The 25,175-nt window shown below is 29.2% G+C and overlaps 1 protein-coding gene and 1 long non-coding RNA gene across 7 annotated transcripts in view; one reads left to right on the forward strand and one right to left on the reverse strand.

The window, feature by feature from the left end:
• The window catches only part of LOC142319510 (uncharacterized), a 341,658-nt gene that overhangs the window by 103,257 nt on the left and 213,226 nt on the right, over window positions 1–25,175 (forward strand). For all 6 annotated transcript variants that reach the window (XR_012755208.1, XM_075356870.1, XM_075356889.1 and 3 more), the window contains exons 6-8: window positions 14,974–15,239; window positions 17,159–17,332; window positions 20,548–20,685. Coding sequence is in view for 5 of the 6 variants with exons in the window: in XM_075356870.1 (XP_075212985.1) it covers window positions 14,974–15,239; window positions 17,159–17,332; window positions 20,548–20,685 (578 nt within the window). In the remaining variant the exon portion in view is untranslated. The remainder of the gene's footprint in view (window positions 1–14,973; window positions 15,240–17,158; window positions 17,333–20,547; window positions 20,686–25,175) is intronic.
• On the reverse strand, window positions 4,095–19,975 carry LOC142319534 (uncharacterized). Its single transcript, XR_012755210.1, has 3 exons — window positions 19,837–19,975; window positions 14,972–15,198; window positions 4,095–4,469 (listed from the first exon to the last, which is right to left on the reverse strand). It is a non-coding gene; the product is annotated as an uncharacterized LOC142319534 (long non-coding RNA).

Raw genomic sequence — 25,175 nt, forward strand, 5'->3', positions numbered from 1 at the left:
TTTTTCATTTTGACTATCTTCTCTATTTATACAGTATTTGTTTGGACATTGGATCATAAATCACAGTTTATCTAGGTGGTGATGTTAATAAAGTAAAACTAATTTTACTTTAATGAACTACTAGTTATTTTATATCTGTTTTGTAGTAAAAAAAAACAAAACAGAAAAGTAATAGTGAATCAAACTCCCCTAGTTCTTTAACTTTGATAATGCTAGGAATTGAAAAGATCATGAGTTTTCCTAGAGGTAATTATAATTTGCCTTTATTTTCAAGAGGTCAAGTTAGGTTAGACTTTTTCCCCATCTAACCTCCAAGGAAGCCTGACCCTCAGATTTTAAGTTAATTCAAGTTGCAGCCTGTATGTATATAATACTATTTAAGAAGAAAATACTGATTTACAGAAGAATAGCCAGTCAATTTTGAATGATTTCAGTTGTGACAAAAAACATATTGGCTTATCATTAGTTCACTATGTACTGTTATTGTGCACACTAACATTATATACTACTCCAAAATAAAATACCTTGGCGTTGAGATCAGCCAAACAAGCTGACTGTCCAATCTTTATTCATTTTTCATCTTATATTGAACAGCATCCTGAATGTAAGCTAAATTGTGGTGGAGTTCTACTACAGATTAAATAAGTATTTAATGCATGTTAAGAAATCAAGAAAAAAATTTGATGGGAAATTCCTGTAGATATTGCCATTAACTCTAATGGGTAAAACATGAGAATCTGTGAGACAGTCATCTGAAATATTAGCCTATTTTATTGTGCTCACACTTGGATCGTGTCTGAAAAATTGTAGGATATTATCCTTTTCATCAGATGCTTGAACAAGTTACTTTTCTCAACCACCAGTAAATAATTTTTGAGTTTCTATTTCTCTGAGTCAAGGAAATAGTGCAACAAGGGCTTTATGATTTGGTTTATCTTTCTAAAATGATTTCTGGTAGACTCATGCTGCATCACAATCGTTATTATAAGCCCTGCCACAAAATAATAAGAATAATATAAAATAATAAAAAAAGTATAATCATTTTTTGCTTATTGGCAAGTTGTATAGTTAATTATATTTTCTGTAGGAAAAACTACATTAACAGCATAAATAAAAATTTATGAACTTGTAAATGTAGGTCATTACTGAAAAATACAATTAAAAACATATCTCTGTGAATACATTTGAAAAACTTGGTTTCTTAATGAAGTAAAAAACTGATGCAGTATTCATTCTTTAAACTGAATTATTTTTCAATTTTTATATTTACTGTAATGATTTTTTTTGCAAGTATGGTTGTTTAATTTACAAATGAACAAGTAAGAGACACCTCTCAATAAAATGCTTAAATTAAAGTTATAAAATATTACAGTATTTAAAGAGATATCCATGATGTAGAAATGAATTTGGCTACCATCTGAAAAAAATGTACATGAAAAATTTCCACATAGATTTTTTTTTTTTACTGAGAATGTTGGTTTAAAATGTATGTAGAATTTTACCGAAATATGTCAATCTGTTCTTGATATATAAATTTTTCTGAAGAAAATACGAAAGAGACTGCTTCACTTCCATACAAAATATGGAAGTGAAGCATCTTTGGACAAATGACAACATCTTTGGTTATGTTGTATAACAAATATATGTATAAAGTTTTTTTTTTTTATTAGTTATTAAAGAGAAGTTCTGTATATTTCTACACTAAATAAAACTTATACTATACTAAGTTCTACATGCTGAAAATAGGAGTCAAATTACAAGCGTGTATCATTGATATTCTTGTATACACCCAAATAAAGAAGATTTTAATGAAATTAATCATTTTAAAATTCATATTATTCCTCCGTACTTTTATATCATTTTTTAAATTCTACTAATATAAACAACCTAGTGTAGAATATTGAAATAAGTCATTCCTTAGCTTAATTTTACAAAAGTACTTTCATAGTAAAATTAAGGTAATATATATCTTAGTATTCTGTACTAGGTGGTTTATAGTAATAGAATTTAAAAAGATGATTTTATATTGAATTTCGTCATTACATTGACAAAAAAAAATCAAAAATGTAAGTTAACATAGTAATATGCATATCTTTTATTATTCCTTTTATTAAATTCCATGCAGTTATGTACATTGTTGGTGATATTGAGCTTTAAAAAACAATTTATGACCCAGTTAAGAAAAAAAAATATGTTTCTGATATTTTTCAAAAAGTTAAATATATGTTTATTTTTAGTGCATAAATTCATGGATATTTATTGTTATCTGTATGATAATATGAGTGGATGGTACTAGGCTAATATAATATGCAAATCTAAGAAGTTGTAATTTCTTCTTTCTCTCAGTTAATAATATAATTTTAAAAATCCCATGTTTGATTTTTAGTGCTGAAAATCTAGTCTGAATTGTTGGCAGCCATGGTGTTATCATTTATTTATTGTATTTTATTATTTTATGTAATTTACTTAATCTTTTTTTAAGTGTATAGTTGCAATGATTTTTATTTAAATGTTTTTTTTTTTTTTTTAACTTGTTTTGATAGGTGACAGTATTTCTTTTTTCTTTTTTAACTTTTTGAAGTTCTGTAAAACAATATATTTATTAGCAGATGTATTATTTTATAAAAGTAAGAGTGAAATGAAATTGTATACTATTATTCAAGTTATATTATATTATATGGTATTCAGTGTTTTGGCTGACCATCTGCCAAATAGCTTTTTTAATTACGGGATTAGCTTAAGACTAAAGTTCAGTTATAACTTTTTAATAGTTGAAGACAGATTGTGGATTGTGCCCTCTACATTTATTTTTTACTTGTAATATTTTAGATGTAAAATAACACTATGGATTTTACATCATATTAGCCTTTGTTTTTTATATTATTTACTTAAGTTTGAATTTATTATATTTCAAGTGTGATGTGATAAACTATAACTAACTGTACAAACTGGAACATGAAGATTTTCTTGCCATTTGTATTTTTAACTTTTTTCTCTATTAAGTTTTAAGTGTTTTTTTTTTTTTATAGAGGTCTTTAAAGATTAGTTCTTTATTTTATTTAATTAAATTTTTTTAAAAATATTCTTTTAATTAATCCCCAATTATAAGTTTTTTCTTTCCTTCTTTGAGGTTGAAATGAGCACATAATTTATGTCAGTGGATATTAGTTTGCTATATCAGAAATATAATTATAAAACTTTTATTATTTTGTAAATTTATTTTTCTGAAAATGCGTCCAGTCACATTAAAATCTAAACCTTATATTATATTTACAGGTTTGTAGTAATTACATATGTATTTTAAAGAAATTTTAAGATGTACATGTTTATTATATTTCTTATTTTAACAATGATAGTGTGTGTGTGTGTGTGTGTGTGTGTGTGTGTTTATATTTGTATATGTGTGTGTGCACACATGCACACACGCATTATTAAGTTTCTCTCCTTGGTAACTCAACAACCAACAGTTTTGAATAGAATTTGTAATATTTATTTATTCTTTTGATATCTTGATGAAATTCTGTTAGATTTTGCACATAGAGGATTAGTTATTAATAGCATGTTCAGCACAAAAAATAAGATTTCATTAATTCACTATTAGATATTTATGTTTCACTTCAAAATATAAAAGGTAAATTATTTATAGAATATTGCAATAATATTATTATTGCAATTTCTGTTTATTCAGTCATTAACATTTTTACATAAATTTTCTGGTTGAGATAAACATTTTGTTACCTGATATGTGTTTCACGATAAATTATTGTCAAAAGTTAATTATACAATTATTTTTTTAATTAAAATAATTTTATTCTTTCTCAGATATTAAAACATGAGTTAATGAGTTAGAAATCAAATTTATTTTTTATAAGAAAACATATTCTTTTAGATTGCTCTTTAAATTCTTATTTGTCTTATAAAAATATATCAAATCTATGAAAATTTAGGATTTGCTCTGAAGAATACAAAATACTGATAATAGAGGTAAAGTCTAATCTTTTTTGTAAAATAAAACTTCAATTCATTAAAAATGTTCTTTACATTTTTTAATGCTAAATAATTACAATATTTTAGTTTTTATTGTGTTTGTTTTTTCCAAATCTTTTGTACATTTACAGAAACACAAGCTCAGCAGCCATAAATCATTCTTGCTTACTTTATGCCATAGAATTTCTATAAAGCTCATGATCTGTGTTCAATAACTTTTTTGTTACAATTTTAATTCTTGCATTTATTGTATTTATTACTCAAAGAGTAAAACTGACATCCTCACTATGAATGTTACATTTATTTTGTAGTGATTATAACAATATAGCTAGCCATTTTGCATATTTTTAAACCAGCTTTGTCTCTGTAAGCATAGAAACTCATATTAAGGACAGTGTGTTAAGTTATTTTTTGTTTTAAACTTATTCGAAGGTCCACGTAGTTGAAATTTTTATGTTATAGAAATATGTATCATTTGTAAACTGTAACGAAAATAGTAATAAAAATAATAAATAAAATATACATATAAAAAATATTGGAAATAGAAATTGCATAGGTATATACTTTTAAAGGTGATGCAACAGTACTAGAATTCAGACAGGAAAGTACTTCCAGTAGAGTCCTAAAAGAACAGTATATAGTTCAGTTGGATACTTCCAAACAGCACACAACTTCTAGGACAGGAAAGAGTGTTTATTTTGAAACTGTATACCTACTCTTTGGTAGCTCTTCAATTCCTAAAGGAAAATAAATAATTGTTGTAGTCTGTATTTAAGCTAGTCGATGTAGAATTTTAGATCAGTAATGTGTTTTTCCTATCTTGTTAAAATTCCCATTTTCCTAGGGATTATGAACAAGAAGATTACCTACTGCACTGCAGGGAGAGAGCCTTATGCTTTTCTCTGGTTGAGATTATTTGTCTCGTACTGATAGGATAAATCACACCCTGTCACTAGCTTCCCTTTTCTTTATCCTTGATCACTTTTCCCCATAACTATTTGTCTGGGTGTAGGTCTTACCTTTCCAGATCCCCAATTCTGAGGATAACAGGATCTTGATGATAACCAATGTATCCTTGAAGTTGTCTGATGAGGGACTGCCAACAGACCGACTGACTTGTTCAGTGGCTCCATAACAATCCTAATGGCTGAATTTCCTGTAAGATGAAGTCAGGCTTCCAAATCTCTCTTAAAGTAAAAGTAATTAAACAACAAGGCTAGGGTTTTCACCTTATGCATTATCTTTATCGATAAACTAATTTTTATATTTTAGTAGATTCCACAAACTATTTTCACTGCATTTATTCAAATAATATGAAAACAATCCTCATGTAACATAATTTCATCCATTATTTTTGGAATGTTTGATTTAAAAAAAAAATGGTATATCTATTTCTAGGTGTTGAACTGAAACTAGTGTAAATTATTTTCACACTAACTAAACGTTTTTTGCCAGTTCTTAAAAATATAATTGTTTATTCACTAGGACTAGTTGTTTACAAGAAGAAAAAAATTTAAGAAAGAGAAATTAATTTTAAAATGTTCAGTCAACTGTGTACTGTGCTGTAGCAGCTAGCATTCTGCCACACTAGTTATAATCACTTGTCTATGATGAAAATGAGAGGCTAGTTTGTGAACATGAACTAATGGAGTAGTTTGTTTTAAGAGGATTTTATTGCCAGTTTTCATTCTCTGAACAAAAATTTTTGATTTACATTTTCTATTTCCTTAATTAATATGATTTCAGATTTACAGTACATTATTTAATTCTAATTAAACTTTGTGATATTGTGAAATAATCATTTAATATGACCCTGGGGACAGCATTATAAATTTGTTTTAAAAGTGCTACAGTCATCAAAGTAACGAATAAAGTGAACTGAAGTTTTATTGGAAAAAGTTAAAATCCACTTTATACTATACATTTATTATAAATGTTTTGAAAGTGATTTTTCAAAGTTATCAATGTTGAAAATTACACATATAAAGAAGAGATGGTAAGAAAATATTAAGTTAATATGATTTTTTTTTCTTTTTTACAATATTTCAACAGCTTAAATTCATATTGATAAACTATATTGTTTTTAACTCATATTGTTTTGAAGACTATAATATAAGTTTATGAAAATTTTCATAGGAATTGAAAGCATATATCAATGCCTGTAATTCAGTTAAGTTCTTGAATTAAATATTTGTTTTAATTTTTTTTAAAAATGCATAAATGATATTTATTTATTTTTCTTCCAGTAGTTAAAGCCTATGCCCAGTTACAGTTACTGTTTTTCTTTTTTTTTGGATTGTAAGAAATTAATTTAATACAAAAAACTAGAATAGAAAATGTGTGGTTATTTAATATTTAATTTTATTTCCTAATTTGGTGGGAAAAATTGCTATCCGACCACATCATATTTTTCTCTTGTTCTTTTATCAGTGCAAATTAAAAAAATAAAGAAGCATATTCATAGCTATGGGCATTATGTTTCTTATCAGTATTGGTTGATTTTTAGTAACAAGAAATCAGGTTTTTAAACCCATTTCAAGATTTCATTCTCTTAGTATTTGTAAAATGTTTTGATTTATTTTTTCAACTATGGTTTTCAGATTTTGTAGACGTAATTGACCAACAAATAAGAAAAAAAATAAATAGACGGGGTGAGTTTCATCATGTGGAGTTTGACCTCTATTATTTGATTGACCTCAATTATTCATGTGGGAGCTCAGATTTTCAGATTGTTTGTTTTATAACGATCTTTTACATTATTCATGATGCAGTTGAGACTACTTTGACTGCATGAAGTTGTACATTTTTTCTCCTGTCTTTTGGTTGGATATTTGATATAATACATTGTATATATTTGTTTACTCTCTTTAACAGTTTCCCAATTGGTGTGTATCACATATCATTATTTTTTTTCATATTTTACATTTCTTTTTCTCACTGTAGTTTTTAATTGTGTATAGTATATATATATATATATATATATATATATATATATATATATATATATATATTTGTATTTAATTGTTTGACAACTTACTACACACAGTAAAACAATCACTTTTTCATGGATATCTTTTACTATGCTTTGCAAGGGGAATAAGCATTGTAGTCTAAGTAAAAAAAAAGAAGAATAATACAAAAAGGAAAATAAATTAACATCAATGAAAAATTACCACCCTCTTTCCATGTGTCAATTATGTAGAAGAACAAAAAGAATAATATAGGGATCAGAGAAAATTAAAGGGACTGGTCAAAATATTTATTCAAGTAAGAGAGAAGGGGATTTCCTATTCTTACTAATCCTGTTTGTGTAAATGAATGTGTAGAAATGTTTAAAGAAAATTATAAAATAATTATCAGCTATTTTAGATGTTGAATTCTCCCTTCTTTTAAATAGACATTCATTAGTTTATTTTCTATAGTCTCCTATGTTCATTACTTTGTAATTATTAAAAAAAAAAAAATGAAAATAAAAAAAAAATAATTCACTGACAAGAATTCTTGAACTGTGTTTACGATTCCCCAAACCACACTTTCTTCGTATGCGAGAAGTGGAGTGAACTGAGGCGGTCCATGCGATTGAGTTTTCTGACCGTGGGATGTGTTGTTGACTTTATGTTGAAAGAAGAAAGAAATTGGAAGAGGGTGGAGGACTATGTGGTATTTGTCCTCTGGCAGAAAGTGGAAGAGTTCCCAAGGTGGGCGAGCCAGTAGGCACTTGGGAAAAAAAATCCCCAAAGTTAGTCCCAGTTCCTGATGGTGGTTCCTAGGAACAGCATAGCTGGGCTCAGTTCCATCACTGGGGATTTGAGGCAAAGGGTGAAAAAGAAAAGATCCGAACCGGCAGGCTGACCTGTCATGCCGAACTTACAGCTGGTAGGTGGGGAGATCCATTAGAGTCAGAGGGACACCCCCTGGGATTGGTATTAGTTGCTTGGATGCGGATCCTTTCCAGGAGGCAGAAGGATGAAAATAAATAAATATTAAAAAACTTTCATTTGTATTACACACTCTATCGTAGTATCTTCTAATTTTGAAATCATCTGTTGAATATCCTATGCTTCTAAGAAAACCATGTCATCTGTGAGTTCAATCTCTTTCTTTCTAACTGATTCCTTCATCTTATTCTAGAACATTTTTCCCTAATTAGTCATCTCTCTGGTAATTATGGCTTCATTATTCTTCTTCCATTAATGAAGCTAATTGTTTTGTTCTACTGCTGTTTTTATGATGTACTAGTACGCATTCAGCAAAATTCATTTGCACTATTGTTTTTGAATTTCTTCCATTTAGTAATTCAGTTAATTTCTCTCCTACTACCTGCTTCCCAATAGTTGTTATTTTTTTCCATATTTTGTTTAGTTACTTTCTTCAAAATATTTACTGTCTTTTATGTTACCTTTATTTTTGCTGCTAGAATTATATGATTTCTATTTATTATGCCAACCCATGTGCCTATTTTATCACATTTCTGAATCTTTCTTATACAGTTACATATCCAATTTGATATCTGTCAAATTGGATGTTACATAGGATACTGGATACAAGTGTACGTCTTTGGTCATGTATACTTGTACTACACTTTAATGTACATGCAATTTGTGTTAAAAATAAAAACTTTGGGTTCATCGCTATCCTGACAGTAACTATTCTCTAATTTTTAAAAATCATCCTTTATATGCATTTTGCTAATACTTTGTTTAGAATGATTCGCACACCATATTTTTCTTTTTAATTTTAAATATGGAAATATATATATTTTAAATAAAGACATTTTATGTATTAATGTCAAACTTGAACTATAACTGACAACAATTATGTTAATAGCAATTGACCACCATTTTCATAAGAAGAACTGAAAAAGTGCCTCAGTGCTTATACTTTATACAGATTTCTTGATTTATAGTTGTAATATAAAAAGTAGTCTTTGAAATTTTTGAAAGACATTAAAATAGAAGAAAAAGAATAAAAATATGTAGGTGTTTTAAATACTTTCTATTTTTGCTGACTTCAGAGAAAAACTTTATTTTATTTCTGCTGCAACAGACTTTTCTCTAATTCTTTTAATGATCTAATTGTTCACATTACTGATTAAAAACATTTATGTAACCATGTATATGATGTTGCCATTAGATTTTTTTTAATGATTTTATTACCTGTAAGAACTGGAATTCAGTTTTATCAATCTATTTCATGGTTGATGTTTTCTCATGTTTTGCTATTATATTTTGATTTAAATATATCGACTACGGTTTTCAGATTTTTTAGAAGTAATTGAACGACGATTAAGAAAAAAATTTAATGGAAGTAGTGATGAAATTGGTAAGTTTTGTGTGATCTCTGTAAGTTTATATGGAGGTTCAGATTTTAAATTGTTTTACATATATTATTAACATTATTCCTGCTGCAGTTGAGACTGTGATGCTGCAATGAAATTAAAGCGTAATACGTACAAAAATTACTGAATCCTGTGATATTTTTGGTTGGACATTAGAAGGAATATATTTTACTGCTTATATATTTTGTATGCAGTTTTTCTTATATGATGTGTATGACCTGTAGTAATATTTTTACATCACAAACATTATATTTTTGATTTTTAATTTTTTTGTGTGCATATGTTTTGTGCAAGTGATGATCTTTTTATGGTGAAACATTCTTTTTTGTTAAAGATTAACTAAATACTTCAAACAGCAACCAAATACATACTTCATTTTAATTAACCAAATTTCAAAAAAAATATTTTTAAAGTGTTTTGTGATTATTGTTACATTTTTTATTTTTTATTTTTTAAAATTAACCTCTATTACTTTTCATAAATAAAAAAATATATTTAAAATATAACAAAACCTTTTGTAAACTATTCAAAATAATTATAAATTTAGTTAATTTTTTAAGGGTTTTTTTTTTTTAATTAATAAGAGGCTTGTGCATGAATAATAAAATTTCATGATTCTAGACCATTACAGCAGGAATTAAACCTTGACTGTCTGTATTCAGAGCTTTGAATGCTAATGATGGTACTGATTGGACTATTGGTATTTTGTTTCAATAATACATTTCTGAAATCATTTGTTTGAAAAATGACTTGGTTGTAAAAAATTGACTTTACTGTAAAATTTCATGACGTGAAATCATTGTATTATGAAAGTACTGTTATTACTCTTCTTGTATGATTTTCAGTTAGGAATTTTATTTTTACAAAAGATTTATTTGTATTATTTACACACATATATGTATTGTATCTGGCTTTATACTTGCCCATCCCCAGCACCATCTCTGTAATATATTATTATGAACTGATCAGAATAAAAGATTTATATTGAAGTTCTTTATATTATCTACTACTAAATTGTGTACTAGAAGTAAAAAGAAGTAAATATTGTTTCCTGAAGTCATACTTTTATGTTTACAGGCAAATAGTTGCATTTGTTAGAGAATTAAAAAATGTCACTAGCCCATACCCCACAATGTTTTACTCGTTTTTAACAGTTGGGTTTTTTATTATTAGGTTATTTTTTTGTTATTAGATTTATTATTAGGTTTATTTTTATTATTTACTACTATTTTTATCAACAAATAGACCAGCAATTAAATAATTAATTTTGGGGTTGTTTTACAAATGAAGTTTCTGGATCATTATTTCTGATGTATGGTATATTGAAAAGTGATTAACATATTAAGATTCTGCAGGCGAAGGATTGCCATAAAATACATAACTTAAAATATATGATAAATTTGTGACATAACCGCTGAAAGTAGTAAGTTCTTTGACTATATGATAAATCATGAACATGAACGGATTAAGAATAATGACATATTAACCAGATATAATTGTATACATATAATATTTTTGCATTTGTAAAGATACAATATTTTTCCACTTAAAATTAGATTTTATTATATAATGCCATGTTCATATTAATTAGCATGCTAGTATTAAACAGTAATTCAATGATTGAATTTCTTGTTAATTCTATACATGTTTTTAACTCATAAAAATACAAATAATATTATATTACAGATTGATTAATACCTTGTTATATCAATATTTTTCTTATTAATAAACTTAATATATCAGTGCATTATGTAGCATTATAACTAATTATTTTTAATTGAAAATGAAAGGTTGTATTCCTATATCAAATTGTAGATTTTAATCCAGTTTAGTGAATTGTTAGTACACATGTGCTGAATTATCTAGTTTGGCCTACAATTCACCAAATAATGCACTGCTATAATGAACAGACTGTAATTGTATGTAATGATTATTGTTTTCAGGATATCCTTAATAACAGGTGTTTCACAGAGGACACAGCCTCTTTATTTGAAGAAGTGAATTTATTACAAAAATATTATTGTTAATAAAATACTTATACAACAATATTTAAATTACCATTATTAACTTTACAATAGATATTCAAAATGATTTCCTGTGATCCCGATGCAGGTTCATACACGTTTTATAACATTGGCAGCCACTTTCGTAACGTTTGCTCAGTAATGTTTGAAATCTCACTTTCAATGTTATTCTTCAATTCGTCAAGTGTATGAGGATTGTTTTCAAAAACTACACATTTTAAATACCCTCAAAGAAAGAAAAGTCTGCTGGTATAAGATCTGGGGATCTTGAAGGACACAAACCTTTTGATATCAAATGATGGCCAAAAAATTCCCCTAACATATCCAGCACTTCATTAGCAGTATGACACATTTCATTATCCTGCTGGAACCAATATTCTCTTTGATATAAATTTAACATGACAATAAACTGTTAGATTAAGTTGCGATAAATCACACAATCTACAGATTTGTCAAAAAATAAAGGCCTTATTACACGACGCCGGGAGATTGTACAACAAACATCAATTTTACGTGCATGTAGCGGTCGTTCATGAAACGCGTGAGGATTTCCAGCGCTCCACATTCGGCAGTTTTGGCTTTTAATGTAGCCATCCAAGTGAAACCGACAAAAATGCGATAAGCATGCAACTGTAATATTTTTAGTAGCCTTGAAAGCTGTAGATAGTTAAAGCCCAGCCTGTTAGGATAACTTTCAGGGTGAGCGTGTCAAACATTTTTTCACATCCTCCAGAACTTTTACTGTTAACAGTGATGGTCGACCGTTGCTTTTTCGATCATTGTACACTCTCAGTCTCACGAAATTTATTAATCAAACAATATTGTCGACTTATTAGGAACTGAAGAATTGGGAAATTTTATCCAAAACTCATTTGTACGTGGCTCGGATGCTAAATTTTGCACATATATGCGTAGCAAGGGAATGAAAAGAGATATTGGAATGATATAAAAAATGAATAAAAGTACAATACCTTTATTTGCATTCCGTTACTGAAAAATTCTGGCGGTCTTTCTCGGATCCAAGTGGCCACAGATTCCTTTACTTCACCATCGGTGTTGTAATGATTACCTTTGAGATCCCTCTTAAGATGAGGGAAGAAGTGGAAGTCGCACGGAACCAAATCCGGTGAGTATGACGGTTGCAGAATAGGCTCCAACTTCAGCTTGCGGAGACCCTCTGTAGTGGCGTGCGATGTGTGAGGCCGCGCATTGTCATGTTGCAACTTTATGGGTGGCGGTCTTTCGAATGTGATATACTTGTCGTAGGAAGATCCTACGACGATGTGTACTAAGGGAAGATCCTTGTATAGGTTTATACAGGATCTGGTGGGAGGGTATGCCTCAAATTCATTTTTAAGGGCAGCGGGTGCCCAAGTGCTCACCAACCATGTGGATTTGAAGCAATATCTGTTTCAGTTTTGCCTAGCGGCTGATGAGTTGTGTGTCTGCGGGGAGGTCCAGTCGAATGAGCATATGAAGTTCGACTGCCCTGCTCTTGGGGGGGCCAGAGACCAGGCCACCCTGGAACTTAGAGGTCAGGGGGAAAACTGGCCGCTCATAAATGGCAAGTCAGTGTGGCGAGAGCCGCATTGTCGGACCGTGTGGGAGTTCCTCGATGAGGTTGCAAAGTTCAACTGCCATCGCCAGAGTTTTTTTAATTAATCTGGGTTATACTGATTCCTATAGCGCCGCTGTGGGAAGTTTTTCCTCAGATAATGGCTGGCCACCAGCCAGATACAAGCTCCAAGTGCTTTAAATGGTGGACAGGCACTAGCTGGCATACAGCGACCGAGGCATGACAGCCTAAATTGCTGTCTTTTATTTTATTAACGTTAATAACTTTTAGTAATTAGTAACAAGGGGGGCGCCTCTCCGATCTAGATTTAGTTTGACAAGTGAGCGGTTGGGACACATAAGCGGGTGGTGAATAGCACCCTGCTTAATCCGCTCACGCTGATAGGAACCTCACTAGGAGCTTTTAGGTAACGAGGTCGCTAAACTGTTTTAGAGGCACAGTAGCCGTATCTTGGCACTGACATTTGGTCTATGCTCTAGGGCGACCGAATGGGTTGGTGGCGGGAGAAATGCCAGTTAACCATACTCGTCGTAGGTGTTTTAATATGTTTCAATGTACCATTCGGAGTTCACAGTCGTTCCAATCACAAATATGTTTGGCGTCTCAAAACACTGCCAAAAGGAGTTTCTTCACTTGAGTTTTAAATTTTTTGGGTTTTGGCGATTCGTAATGACTGTATTCCATGCTTTGGCTTTTTTCTTCCGGGTCGTAATGATGTACGCAACTCTTATTCCCGGTCACAATATTGAAAAGGAATCGTTTCCTTCGGCACGTTAGCGGTGTAAAAGTTCTTCGCATCATTCAACACGACGCTGCCTGTGTTCGTTCACAGTTGCGCAGTACCCATCGTGCACAGATTTAACGGTAACCCAGTTGCTCGATAATGCGTCCTGTTCGTTTTTAGATATGCCTAACTGAACAGCGATGCGTTGCTGGGTGATTCGCCGGTCACTTTGGAGCAAATTGTCCACTTCCTTTCTATGTTTCTCGTCATTCACAGAAATTAGGTGTCCGTTGCGAGGTGCGTCCTCAATTGTCGTTTTACCAGCTTCACATTCGCAAAATTTTTGACGCCTACATATTCACAGTACTTCTGACAATAGATTACTACCGTAAACCGCTTTTAAACGATAAAAAATAACGATCATTGCGTGCTGTTTTAACCATGTTGACATATTGACCGTACTCAACTCCATTTTAACTGCTACTGAAACAAACAAACCGGTAACGGATTTCAACGCATTATCGCAGGTTTGTAGGGGGGATTTTAATTATCATGTGCTGCCAAACCCAACTCGACCCAAAAGTACCTTTTGTCTCCGTGTAGCACGCTAGTGTGCAAAATTTATCAGCCGAGCCTCGTAAGATTTATACGCACAGTCTCGATAAATAAATACATGTTCCTCCTTGGAAAACTACATAGTTAACACAAGAGACAAATTTATACGGGTATAGCACTAGTGCATAAGGACATTTCAGCTGTTACAAGCTGGTAACCTTGAGTATAGTGTTGCCAACTGATGTAGGGAGAAATAAAATTTATCTATGCGTGACTTCTACCATCTTAATCTCCTTTTTAAAACACTCGTTATTATATAATATTTATTTAATTGTATTTAATTTTTATAATCTAGAAAGATAATTTTATTTTTATTTCTAATCACTTGAACTGATTCTCTGTTTCTAATCAAGAGTCATCCACTGTCTTAGAATTGATTTAGAGTTTAAATTGTTGACAATTATTTTATAATCTCCTTTTTATTATACGTATCATATTATTTTTCATATTTGCTACGGATCCAAATGTCTAAACTTTACATTCTTCTATTTCAAGTCTTTCAATAGTAATCGATTCATGTTTCTTAAATATATTGGGTTTTTTATGTGTAAAGTATGTATATTAAAGTGATCACATTGTCATGCAATCCAACTTTAAAGTGTGGATTGCATGACTTTTTGATCATCTTTTAATTTTCATAAGTTTTACAAAATATCATTTTTTTTATATACGCAGTACTTTTAGCAATGTAAAAATTTTTTACTTACAGATGATTATCGAAGAACTCAATATACTGTCAGACGTAGAACTAGTACATCTTTGTCTTCTGATTCATCACCATCATCATCATCATCATCATCATCATCATGGACTCCAAGATCAACTGTAACTGCTTCTGCTACTATTACTCCTGCTTATTCTAGTAGAGCCTCTCGAACACCAGAAAGACGAACACCTGAAGTTACTCCTCCTCCTTCTACTGCAAGCAAACCTCCTGAGAAAACAAGCAAAGCTGATCTTGATTTTATGATACAGGTAGATCATAGTAATTGTTCTTATTCTAAAAGTTCTTTAATATCATTTTGATTGAAAAGTAATAAAAAATCTGTAATGTGTTTATAGTGTATTGGTAAGATTTATTACTGAAATGAGCATTTCACTACTACAAAGCCTGATAAAATGATGAATCAGGGTACCACATTAAATGGTAACTAAATCTTTTAATTATATGTTTTGTATTCCTTGATATTTACAATAAGAGTAAATTGGTAGTCATCAACTAATTAATTCATAGTGTTTTTTTAATTATGTATTTTAATTTATGTATGCTGTATTCTTTTTCTTCCTCGTGACTACTTAGTTCCTGTGAGCATTCATCAGATATCCCCCTCTTCCTCCTAAAGAGAGTGAACTTAAGATTGAATGATATATTAAACTTTTAACATTCTCCTATTGAAAACATATTTAAGTTTTTAGATGTATGAAAACAGAGATAAAACTGTGGCTTTTTGTTAGTTTACCTACTACTTCAATTTTTTTTTTCTTTTGTAGCCATTATAACAGTTATTTACAGAACTGCACTATAAGTTTACTAATATCCTTTGGATTTCAGTCACTTTTAAAGGTCAAATTAATATAATTATTAAAAACAAGAAAAATGTTGTGATAATTTTTTAAGTTGTACTCTAATTGAGTTCCATCAGAACTAAAATTATTTATTAGCATAAATAAACTAAAAAAATATTTGCATAAAAGCTTTATCATGTTTCATCAAAAAGTAAAGCCTTACATAAAATGTCCAATTAAGCAATGAAATAACCTATGAATTAATTATCTTTTGTATATATTGTGTGCCATGATCTTGGAATTGGAGGTAACCTGGCATGAAAAATGAAATAAATTACTCATGAAATTAGCATAACTATTTACATGAGCAAAGAAACAATATGTTTCTGATTTACTGGAGAAAGTTTCCTTCTTCAATGAGCTGAATAGTCTGTTCCAATCAGCATACCAACCTTCCAAACTGTGAAATTTACCCTATAAACATGTTCATAATGTTCACCACTGGGAATGTCTGTATAATAATCATTACCTTTCTTTTAACAAAGTCTTCTGACTAGTGCCACTTGCAACTCTTATGATTTATATGCAACTTTTGTTGTTATTAAACAACAAATGTTATTAGAAAAAGTGAAATTGATAGTGTAAAGCTGCAAAATTATTCTATTATTACTTTTATTTAATACTTCTTTGGTAAACATTTTTGTTATTTTTAACCTTACATGGTTAGGTTTGAGTAAAAGCTGGTAAGCATTACAGGAGTTCATTAGATTTTTTATTAATTATACCTAAATTTTTGGTGATGATAAACATGAATACAGCTGTAATTAACCCCTTTGTTATTTTACTTAAAATTTTATTTTGCACATTTTTAAGAAAGATATTAATGATTTATTCAACTAATGTTGCATGGTATTTTCTCAAAATTACTTTAATTGGTAATAAACATAATTTTATCACTGAAAACCTGTAACTTAAATGAAATATTTAAATTTTCATTTCTCTCCTATTAAATAGTAGGGGAACCTTATAAGGTAGAGAAATATTATCTGCACTTGCAGTGCTGATACATGAGAAAATAGAGTATTGGTATTTATACCAATACTATATAGGTTTAATAAAGAAGAAACCTCTTTGCCCTTTGCATTTCGTAATAAGCTTGGAATGAAACATTTTGAATAGCTATACAATTTTCAGGAACAACTTGTTCTCATGATAGGTTGCTTATAACCCCTTTTATTAAGTCTTCTTACTGAGCAATAATTAAATAGGATTTTTTGACTTTTGAAAATATTTATAATTATTAGAATAAATCATTCCTCCTCCAAATTTTAATGGTTTACTGGATGTACAGTTTTTTATTTTTAATTAATTAATTTATTTTATTGCAGGTGAAATCAACAAAACCGCCTAAAGCTCCTACTAAAAAAACGACTAAAAAACAAGAACCTTCCACTGCAGCTGCCAGCAGTTCCAGCAGTGAAGATGATGATGATGATGATAGCAGCGTGGCAGCAACAGATACTACAGAAGCTACTCTTGTTAATGAAACAAGTGAAATGCAGGTTTGTTTAACTTTTTAATGTTTAATTGTAATTAACTATTTTCCTATTATTACTATAACTTATCAAGCAACCATTTCTGACCAACGATGCTTTACATTAAAAGCAAATCTACCTAGTAATGTTTTCCATCCCAACATACAAGATTAGTAGTCTTAAGTAATACATAAGGCTATACATAAGGCAATAAGGCTAACTATAAAGTTTTACACAATCAATGAAAAAACGTATGTAGTAAGTCATATTCAGTTTCTCTCATGAATTCAGTTGCTAATAGAAGAAAATAAATGAGTTATTCATTATAAGTCATGATAACAATAGAAATGATTATTCCAGAGAGAAAATACTTTATTCATTAAAACTTCTAGAGCAAGTAACTTCAGAGCAATACATATGCTGCCAAACAAGGAAATTAATGATGAAGATCAGAAAATGGAATAGTATATGTGGAGTAGAACTAAATTTTTAATTCATGTATGATTTTTTCTGCATTAAATGAGTTTAAAAAATCTACAGTAAAGGTTTAACTGGAAGTTAGCTCCACTAATTGATAATAATCATTATTATTACTGTAACTTTATTGTAATTATTAGTGTATGGCTTTTTACAAATATCTTATATTAAGTGATAAGTGTTACAGTAATTTAAAAATTTAATTTTTTGTTTTTGCCCATGATGGTTGATGATAAAAATTATTTGGAATTATAAATGTTTGAAGCAACTAACTAAACCAAAATTTATAAATGCAGTAAGTTAATTCAAAACATTTTGAGTCATCATTGGGATTGTCTTCAGCAACTGGTGCTCCTGTGCTCACCTTGTCAAATGGCTTTTTTCAAATAGGCAAACACATATTAGAATATGACCAAATAGTATATTGAATTTAAATTGTGTCGTTCAATTAGTAAATAAATTATGGTTGCATTTCATAATGTTCATGAGGGTTGAGATGTGTTGTGAGTGTTGCTTATATTTAACTGACAGAACACTGTGCATTTGTAGCAGGTTGGTTATGTTCTGTTAATAGTTGTCTGTTTAGTGGTTGTGTTTTTTTAATAATGACTTTTTTTCTAAAGGCTACATCCTCTTTAGACTTTTTAAATTTGTAACTTATTTTCTCTTAGGTTGTTTGTGTCTTTTTAATTGTTAAAATATGTTCATTTCTAGAGTTCTCATCCAACCTACCCAGAGTCCAATATCACTTGTCAGCTTACAGTGACAGTAGAACAGTTACTTAATAAACTTTTGTAAAGCATATTAAAGGATAAATTCTGAAAGATTAAAAACATCATCATTGTCATATAAACAATTATGCTAATGTATTTAATCATTTTAAATGTGTATTTGGAAAGTTATATTTTATTTAAATATAGTATTTAACACCCCAACTAAATTACTTTGATTATAAGTAAATTTAAAACAAAATTTCCCTGGATTACAAAGATGTACAGTGCTTTCGTCTCCATTGAAGACCTAAGTTGTAGAAAAAGAGTACGCTCGTCTTATTGGGCTGGCTTAGTTTTACAGTGATTAAAAGATTTTATTATTTTCTGTTTTTGTTCATGATGGTTGGTGATAAAAATTATTTAAAATTAAAAGTGATCAATTTTTTTTTTTGCATAAACAATTACTTCAGGTAGCAAGTAAATTGTATTATGTTTCTCTTTTACCTTTTAATATAATAGCATCATTACAAAACTATATGTTTTTCACTACATTCACATACCACTTGTTTGCTACAAGTATAGTTGGGTACTGGTACCCAACTACACAGTTTACATTAGTTGCAGTCTTGATACCACAGTTAATTTGATATTTAAATATAATACATAAAAATAAAGTAAAATCTACTTGTAAGAGTTTTATCTTTAAGAAAAGTTCTCTTTTTATAGTAGTAAATTTTCAATAAGAAATTATTAAAGAAAATAATATTCTATTTAAAAAAATAATAATTCTCGTTTTTGTATAAAAAAAAGTGATAAAATGATGATTATTTTTTTAAAAATTAGACTCAAATTTAATTAAATTGTTGAGTTTTAAGGAAATCTATGGTCACAATATTTAATTTGGTATAGTACTTGTGGTTTATTTAATTAATAACGTAAAAAAATCACTAAAAAGAAGTCTGTTTTTTATAGATACTTGTTATCTCATAAAATTAACATCGCTTATACTTATGTAATCCTCTATTGATATATGAATATGTAACCCTACAATGATTTTTAAATCCATAATATTTTTCAGGATTATTAATTCTTATTATTAGAAAAAGGGGGCATTTTTTCTTTTTAATGCACCACATATGCTCAAGGCAGAAATTTGATTTGTATTATTTATAGTGTACAAAATATTGCAAGCCTAAAGATGTGACTCAGTTTTCAATTACAAGTTAATTTTTCTAAATTCATATTTTCCTTAATTGATAAATTAAGTAAGATTTTCACACATTTCTTAATATTTAAATTTCACAAAATAATGTAAAAATATTTTTAATAAGTTCTACTTACTTTTATAGTAGTTGCATCACACAAGATAGAAATAGCATACATAAAGCTGTTGTGAATGAATAAGTTTATTTATGTGTTTGATGAGATATTTCTAGTCTCAACATAATACAACTAATAATTTAACTATCCAGTTGTTTGTTTCACCATCTCACTTGTGTAGTATTTTATAGTGTAAAAAGCTTTGAGAGTTGTCAGTAGTAGGTAGAGAAAGAGGTGGGGGATTTACAGAGTCTGTTTTTAGAAGTGATCAGATTTGTGTCAAATCATTCTGTACAGTATTGTCAGTGGTTTCCTGTAATACTTTGGAAATACATATTTCCAAATATATAATTAAGATCTCAAAACTATGAATAAATTTATCATATTACTTTTAAAAATTCATTTCTGTACATTTGATACTATTTGTGCTTAATATTAACATGAAGAATGGTGATTATTTAGTTTACAGCTGACATACTAATTATTTTTGTGTTCCATGTGCTTTTTTTATATAAAAATATTTTTTAGTTATTTATAACTTGGTAGTTGATAGTGTATCTTATAAAACATTTAGTTAATTATATAAATAAAAAAAATTCGTAGACATATACTATTTTATAGTCAAAAGTTGTTTAATTACTAAAATCTCTCTTATTTTCTTTAAATAGTCTTTATTCTAAAAAAAATAAAGTTGTAAAATTTTTATAGTGCAGTTTGCTGTTACCATTTTAGGAGCAGATAGACAGCTTAAAACAGGAGCTGGAAACAATGAAAGCACGTTGTGAAAAAGCAGAAAGAGAAAAAAGTGATATTATGTTAAGACGGATTGCTTCATTGGACACTGCTTCAACAAAAACCGCAGCTTCTGAAGTAAATGATTTTTTTTTATATATATATACATTGACAGTTTAAGACAAGTGTGTACTAAATATTGAATTTTAACGTTTTAACGTAGTTGTAACTTTTTATTTACTTTACAAAATGAAGTAGTTATTTTATACTGAGTTTTAAGAATTTAATTACTTTTGATTTATTTTGTGTTTTCTTACATGTTTTTAACAACAGATTTATCTGATAGATTAGATTAGAATTCATTTTTAATAGAGAGAAATTAATTACAAAACTAAGACTGAATTAAAATTTTTCTATTATTTACTGTTATTTCTATTTATTACTAAAATGTGTTTTAAGTGCCTAAGCTGCCAATTGTCCAAAGGAATTATGTGAAGTAATATCACCTATATTTTCTTACTGTCTCTTGAATACTCTCTCCTGAACCTGTATAAGTAAAATAAATAAAAAAAAAAACATTTACTGGTTATTAAAGAATGTTTAATATCTGAATATCTTTGATTACTGTCCTAGTATTAATTTACCTAAAAATCTTAATTTTTCTTATTATGAATAATACAAATATTTTGTGTTATAAATATATTCATTTACTTATTTATTTTACTTTTCATCGTGTGAATAGATTTTGATGATTCTTTTTTCACATTTATTTAGCAAGTTATTCTGGGGGATCTGTTGTAACCTTTTCCAGATAACATGAGTGTAAGTTTTTTTACACGAAAAGATTATTTTGTCATCATAAATGACTTTACATATTTTTTTTTTGTCCATCATTGCATAATATAAGTTTGCTATAGCTTAGTAACATAAAAGTTGATGTCAGTCTGATACTCAAGGTATCAGAGAGGCAAATTTAGAGGGAATTTAGAGAGGAATTTAGGTCATGCAAAATTGTAGAAAACTAGTCTGGAAACTTAGGATAAAAAACATAATAAATATTATTCAGTCTTATTCCTACATTTCATGAAGCTTTGCTAACACTCACTACTAGCAGTCTCTTTAAATTATTCTTTTGTATTAATTATCTTATTTTTATTCAAATTTAGGTTTCTTGCCTTTTCATCCCTTGCAATCAGCAGGACTCATATGGATACAGATAGACTAGACATATCAATATTTTTAATAGAAATAAAATTAAAAATGCAAGAGAAAATAAAAAAATAAAACCAAGTTTAAAATTAAAAAATAATATCTTGCCATCTTCATTTCAATATTTTTGTAACTGACATAATATTAAGGGCTAGTACAAAAAAAAAAAGTTGTTTGAAATTGCTAATAATTTGGCCTAAATTTTAAGTCATAATTTAAAAAAAAATTATTTGGTAAAGTTTTATTTTGTTAATAATAATAATAAAATATTATCAAAAGTATTATTATTAGTTTAGAGTTGTGTTTTTTAAGTTGGTGGTTTTTTAAAAAATAATAAAAAAATATCAAAATTTATTTATTTGAACCATCACTGCTCTTATTATTAAAAATATATCTTGCAGTGGGTTAATTACGCATTACTGTTCAAGATTTTGTAAAGTTTAAATTGACTTTAAATTCAGTTTATTTACAAATGTCATTCAATAATTATTGATTGACCCTTGTAAATAATTAATAATAATGCCCAAAATAATAAAAACCCAAAATAAGAAGAAACTGTTCTGGTTCTCTATAAAAAGGTCTATAATTCTTCTACAAGGGCTGTTTTTTTTCAACCTCTGATTGTTTATCTAAGTAAACAAGAGATAGGTGGGTTCCAGGACTGCGTATTGTGTGATTGCAGTGACCCCCCCCCCCCCAACCTTTGTCATTGAATCAGTCTGAGCCGAGCTATGGGCAATTGAACATGGTCACTACAATTGATGCTCTTACCTTGTGTGATATGTTTTCTGCAAGCAGAAGGATGTAGTGCTGCTGCACTGAAATCCATCACAGAATGAGCCTATTGTATGGTGAAAACTTTGTGAGTGATGGTAGTGTAAGGGAATGGTGTAAGAAATTTAAAGAAGAGCGAACAGACGTCCATGATGAAGGTGGGCAAGGACACAAGTCTGCCGCTACTGTATGCTTGGTTGAATGTGTTGATGATTTTGTCCATGACAAACGATAAGTGAACTTTCTGCAGAAATCCCAGAAATTTCATAGTCTTCTTTGTACACAATTGTGACTATAGATCTAGGATACCAGAAACTGTGTGCATGTTGGGTTCCAAAAATGTTGAATGATGATCACAAAACACAGCAGATGGCATCAGCCTTAATGTTTCTCATGCGATAATGAGGGAGAAGAATTTTTAAAGTCTATTGTTACTGGTGATGAAACTTACATCTAGTATGACAATTCAGAAACCAAAGTACAGTATAACGAGTGGAAGCACACTTCTTTTCTAAACAAGACGAAAAAGTTAAAATAGACACTGAGCAACAGGAAAACAATGGCTACAGTTTTTTGGGATCATAAAGATGTCTTGTTTATGGATTTTATAGAGCAGAGGATAACAATAACAAAGGAAGTTTATTGTGAATCTTTATGTAGCCTCCGCAGAGTGATCCAGAACAAACGAAGAGCCATGGTTTTGATCCATGACGATGCACAACCACATTGTACCAATGTGACATAAGACCTTCTCAAGCAATTTAGGTGGGAAGTTTTCAACCATTCACTGTACAGTCCAGACCTAGCACCTAGCGATTTTCACCTCTTTCAAGAATTGAAGGCATGGTTGGGCGGACAAAACTTTGCCACCAACAAAGAACTTCAGGAGGCTATCAAGACATACCTTACCTCACTAGCGGCAAACTTCTTTGAAGAGGACATCGGAAAGCTAGTGACATGATACAACATCTCAATCAATTGCCTCAATCAATTTGGCGCCTCAATCAATTTGGCTGATTGATGCCTCAATCAATTTGGCGATTATGTAGAAAAATAAGTTAGATACTAGCCAACTTTTAGTAATAAAATCATTTTGTTATGTCAGTGTGTCCTTTTTTTGTAGCCCATCAGAGGTTGATAAAAAAGCAACCCTCATATATGATAACTCCCACTTTGAAACCATTCAAATGACATGGGAACTATTCTAAAGTTGGATTGGGAAGTATTGCCACAACTTTCTTATAGTTTCAATCTCATACCATTTGATGTTTTTTATTTGGTCCTCTCAAAGAGTTTTCACATTGCACCAAGTTTGACAACAATCAGCAGGGTAAGTATGCAATACAAGAATGACTCAGATACCATGGTGAACAACTATTTAGTATCGGAATAAGAAAGTTCACAGGAAGATGGGACAAATGCCTAAATAATAAGGGATTGTGTTGAAAAGTACCATTAGTTTCATTGACATTGAAAAAATATTAACTTTTCCCAGCCATTTGTCTCTAATTATTGAATGATACTTGTATTTAGAGACTTAAAATGCAAAATATTGTAAAACTTCAATAAAATAGAAATTTTATATTAAGGATTTTTTAAGTTTTTATTTTTAAAAATATAAATGTAAAAAATCATTAATTCATTAATTTCTTATCAATATAATTATACTGACAACCACATAGAATTGGGAATGGTGGATGGTAAAGACTAAGACCCTCGGAATGAAATAAAAATCTATCAGTTTTACTCTTGCTGAAGTGTATGGACTATGCCTAAGTTACCAATGGAAGTCATTATAGTGCAAAAATCATACTGGGAATCAAAGTGTAAAATAATTATTGATAAATACCAGTGAAGAGTTTTTAGTTAAAAATTAAAAAAAATTAAACTAATAAGGTAACATCATCTTGTAAATTAACTATAAACAAAAAACTATTTCTATCTTCTGGCTTTGTATGTTAATAAAATGAAGTATGTTAGTACAGAGTACTGCTATATTCGCCAGTAACAGGAAATTTTGGTATTGATTTCAAGGAATACTCAAGATAGCAAAAAACTAGTGAGCTACAAGCTGTTTCAACAATGTTTTGGTTACCATTCTGAAATTCAATATCTAAAACAAAAATTTTGTTAAATCAAATTTAAGACTAAGTATATAAACATCAAAAAGAAAACATGGCTGTAACTCAGATAAGACAATGCTTTAAATTATTTGTCATATTTCAAAATGGAAGGGGTCAGTTTTTTAACATCTAAAATTAAAATGGTACATCCACTGTTCAGAACTGATTGGTAGAATTTAATCAGAGCTGTAAGTTAATTCATTGATATTAACCTATAATTTAAAAATATGTTACTTTTGATAACAAACAATAATGCTCAGGATGAAAAATGTTTATACTTTTTTGCCTAAAACTTATACTCTCAAATATTTTATGAATCATTCATTATTTTTTAGTTATTTCCAGAGAACTATTTTTAAGCCATCATTTTCCATAGAGGCTAAATACTACATACACAGTTTATGCTTTCAGCCTTTTTTTTGTACCATGTGTTTTTTTAGCTTGTACATGAAAATTCATAAAAATACTCAAAATATTGCCAAAAAGATTATTTTTGCTATTGCATTGCCCAGAGCATTTAAA

The sequence above is a fragment of the Lycorma delicatula genome, chromosome 1 (assembly GCF_047948215.1).
Source record: "Lycorma delicatula isolate Av1 chromosome 1, ASM4794821v1, whole genome shotgun sequence".
NCBI classification, from domain to species: Eukaryota; Metazoa; Arthropoda; class Insecta; order Hemiptera; family Fulgoridae; genus Lycorma; species Lycorma delicatula.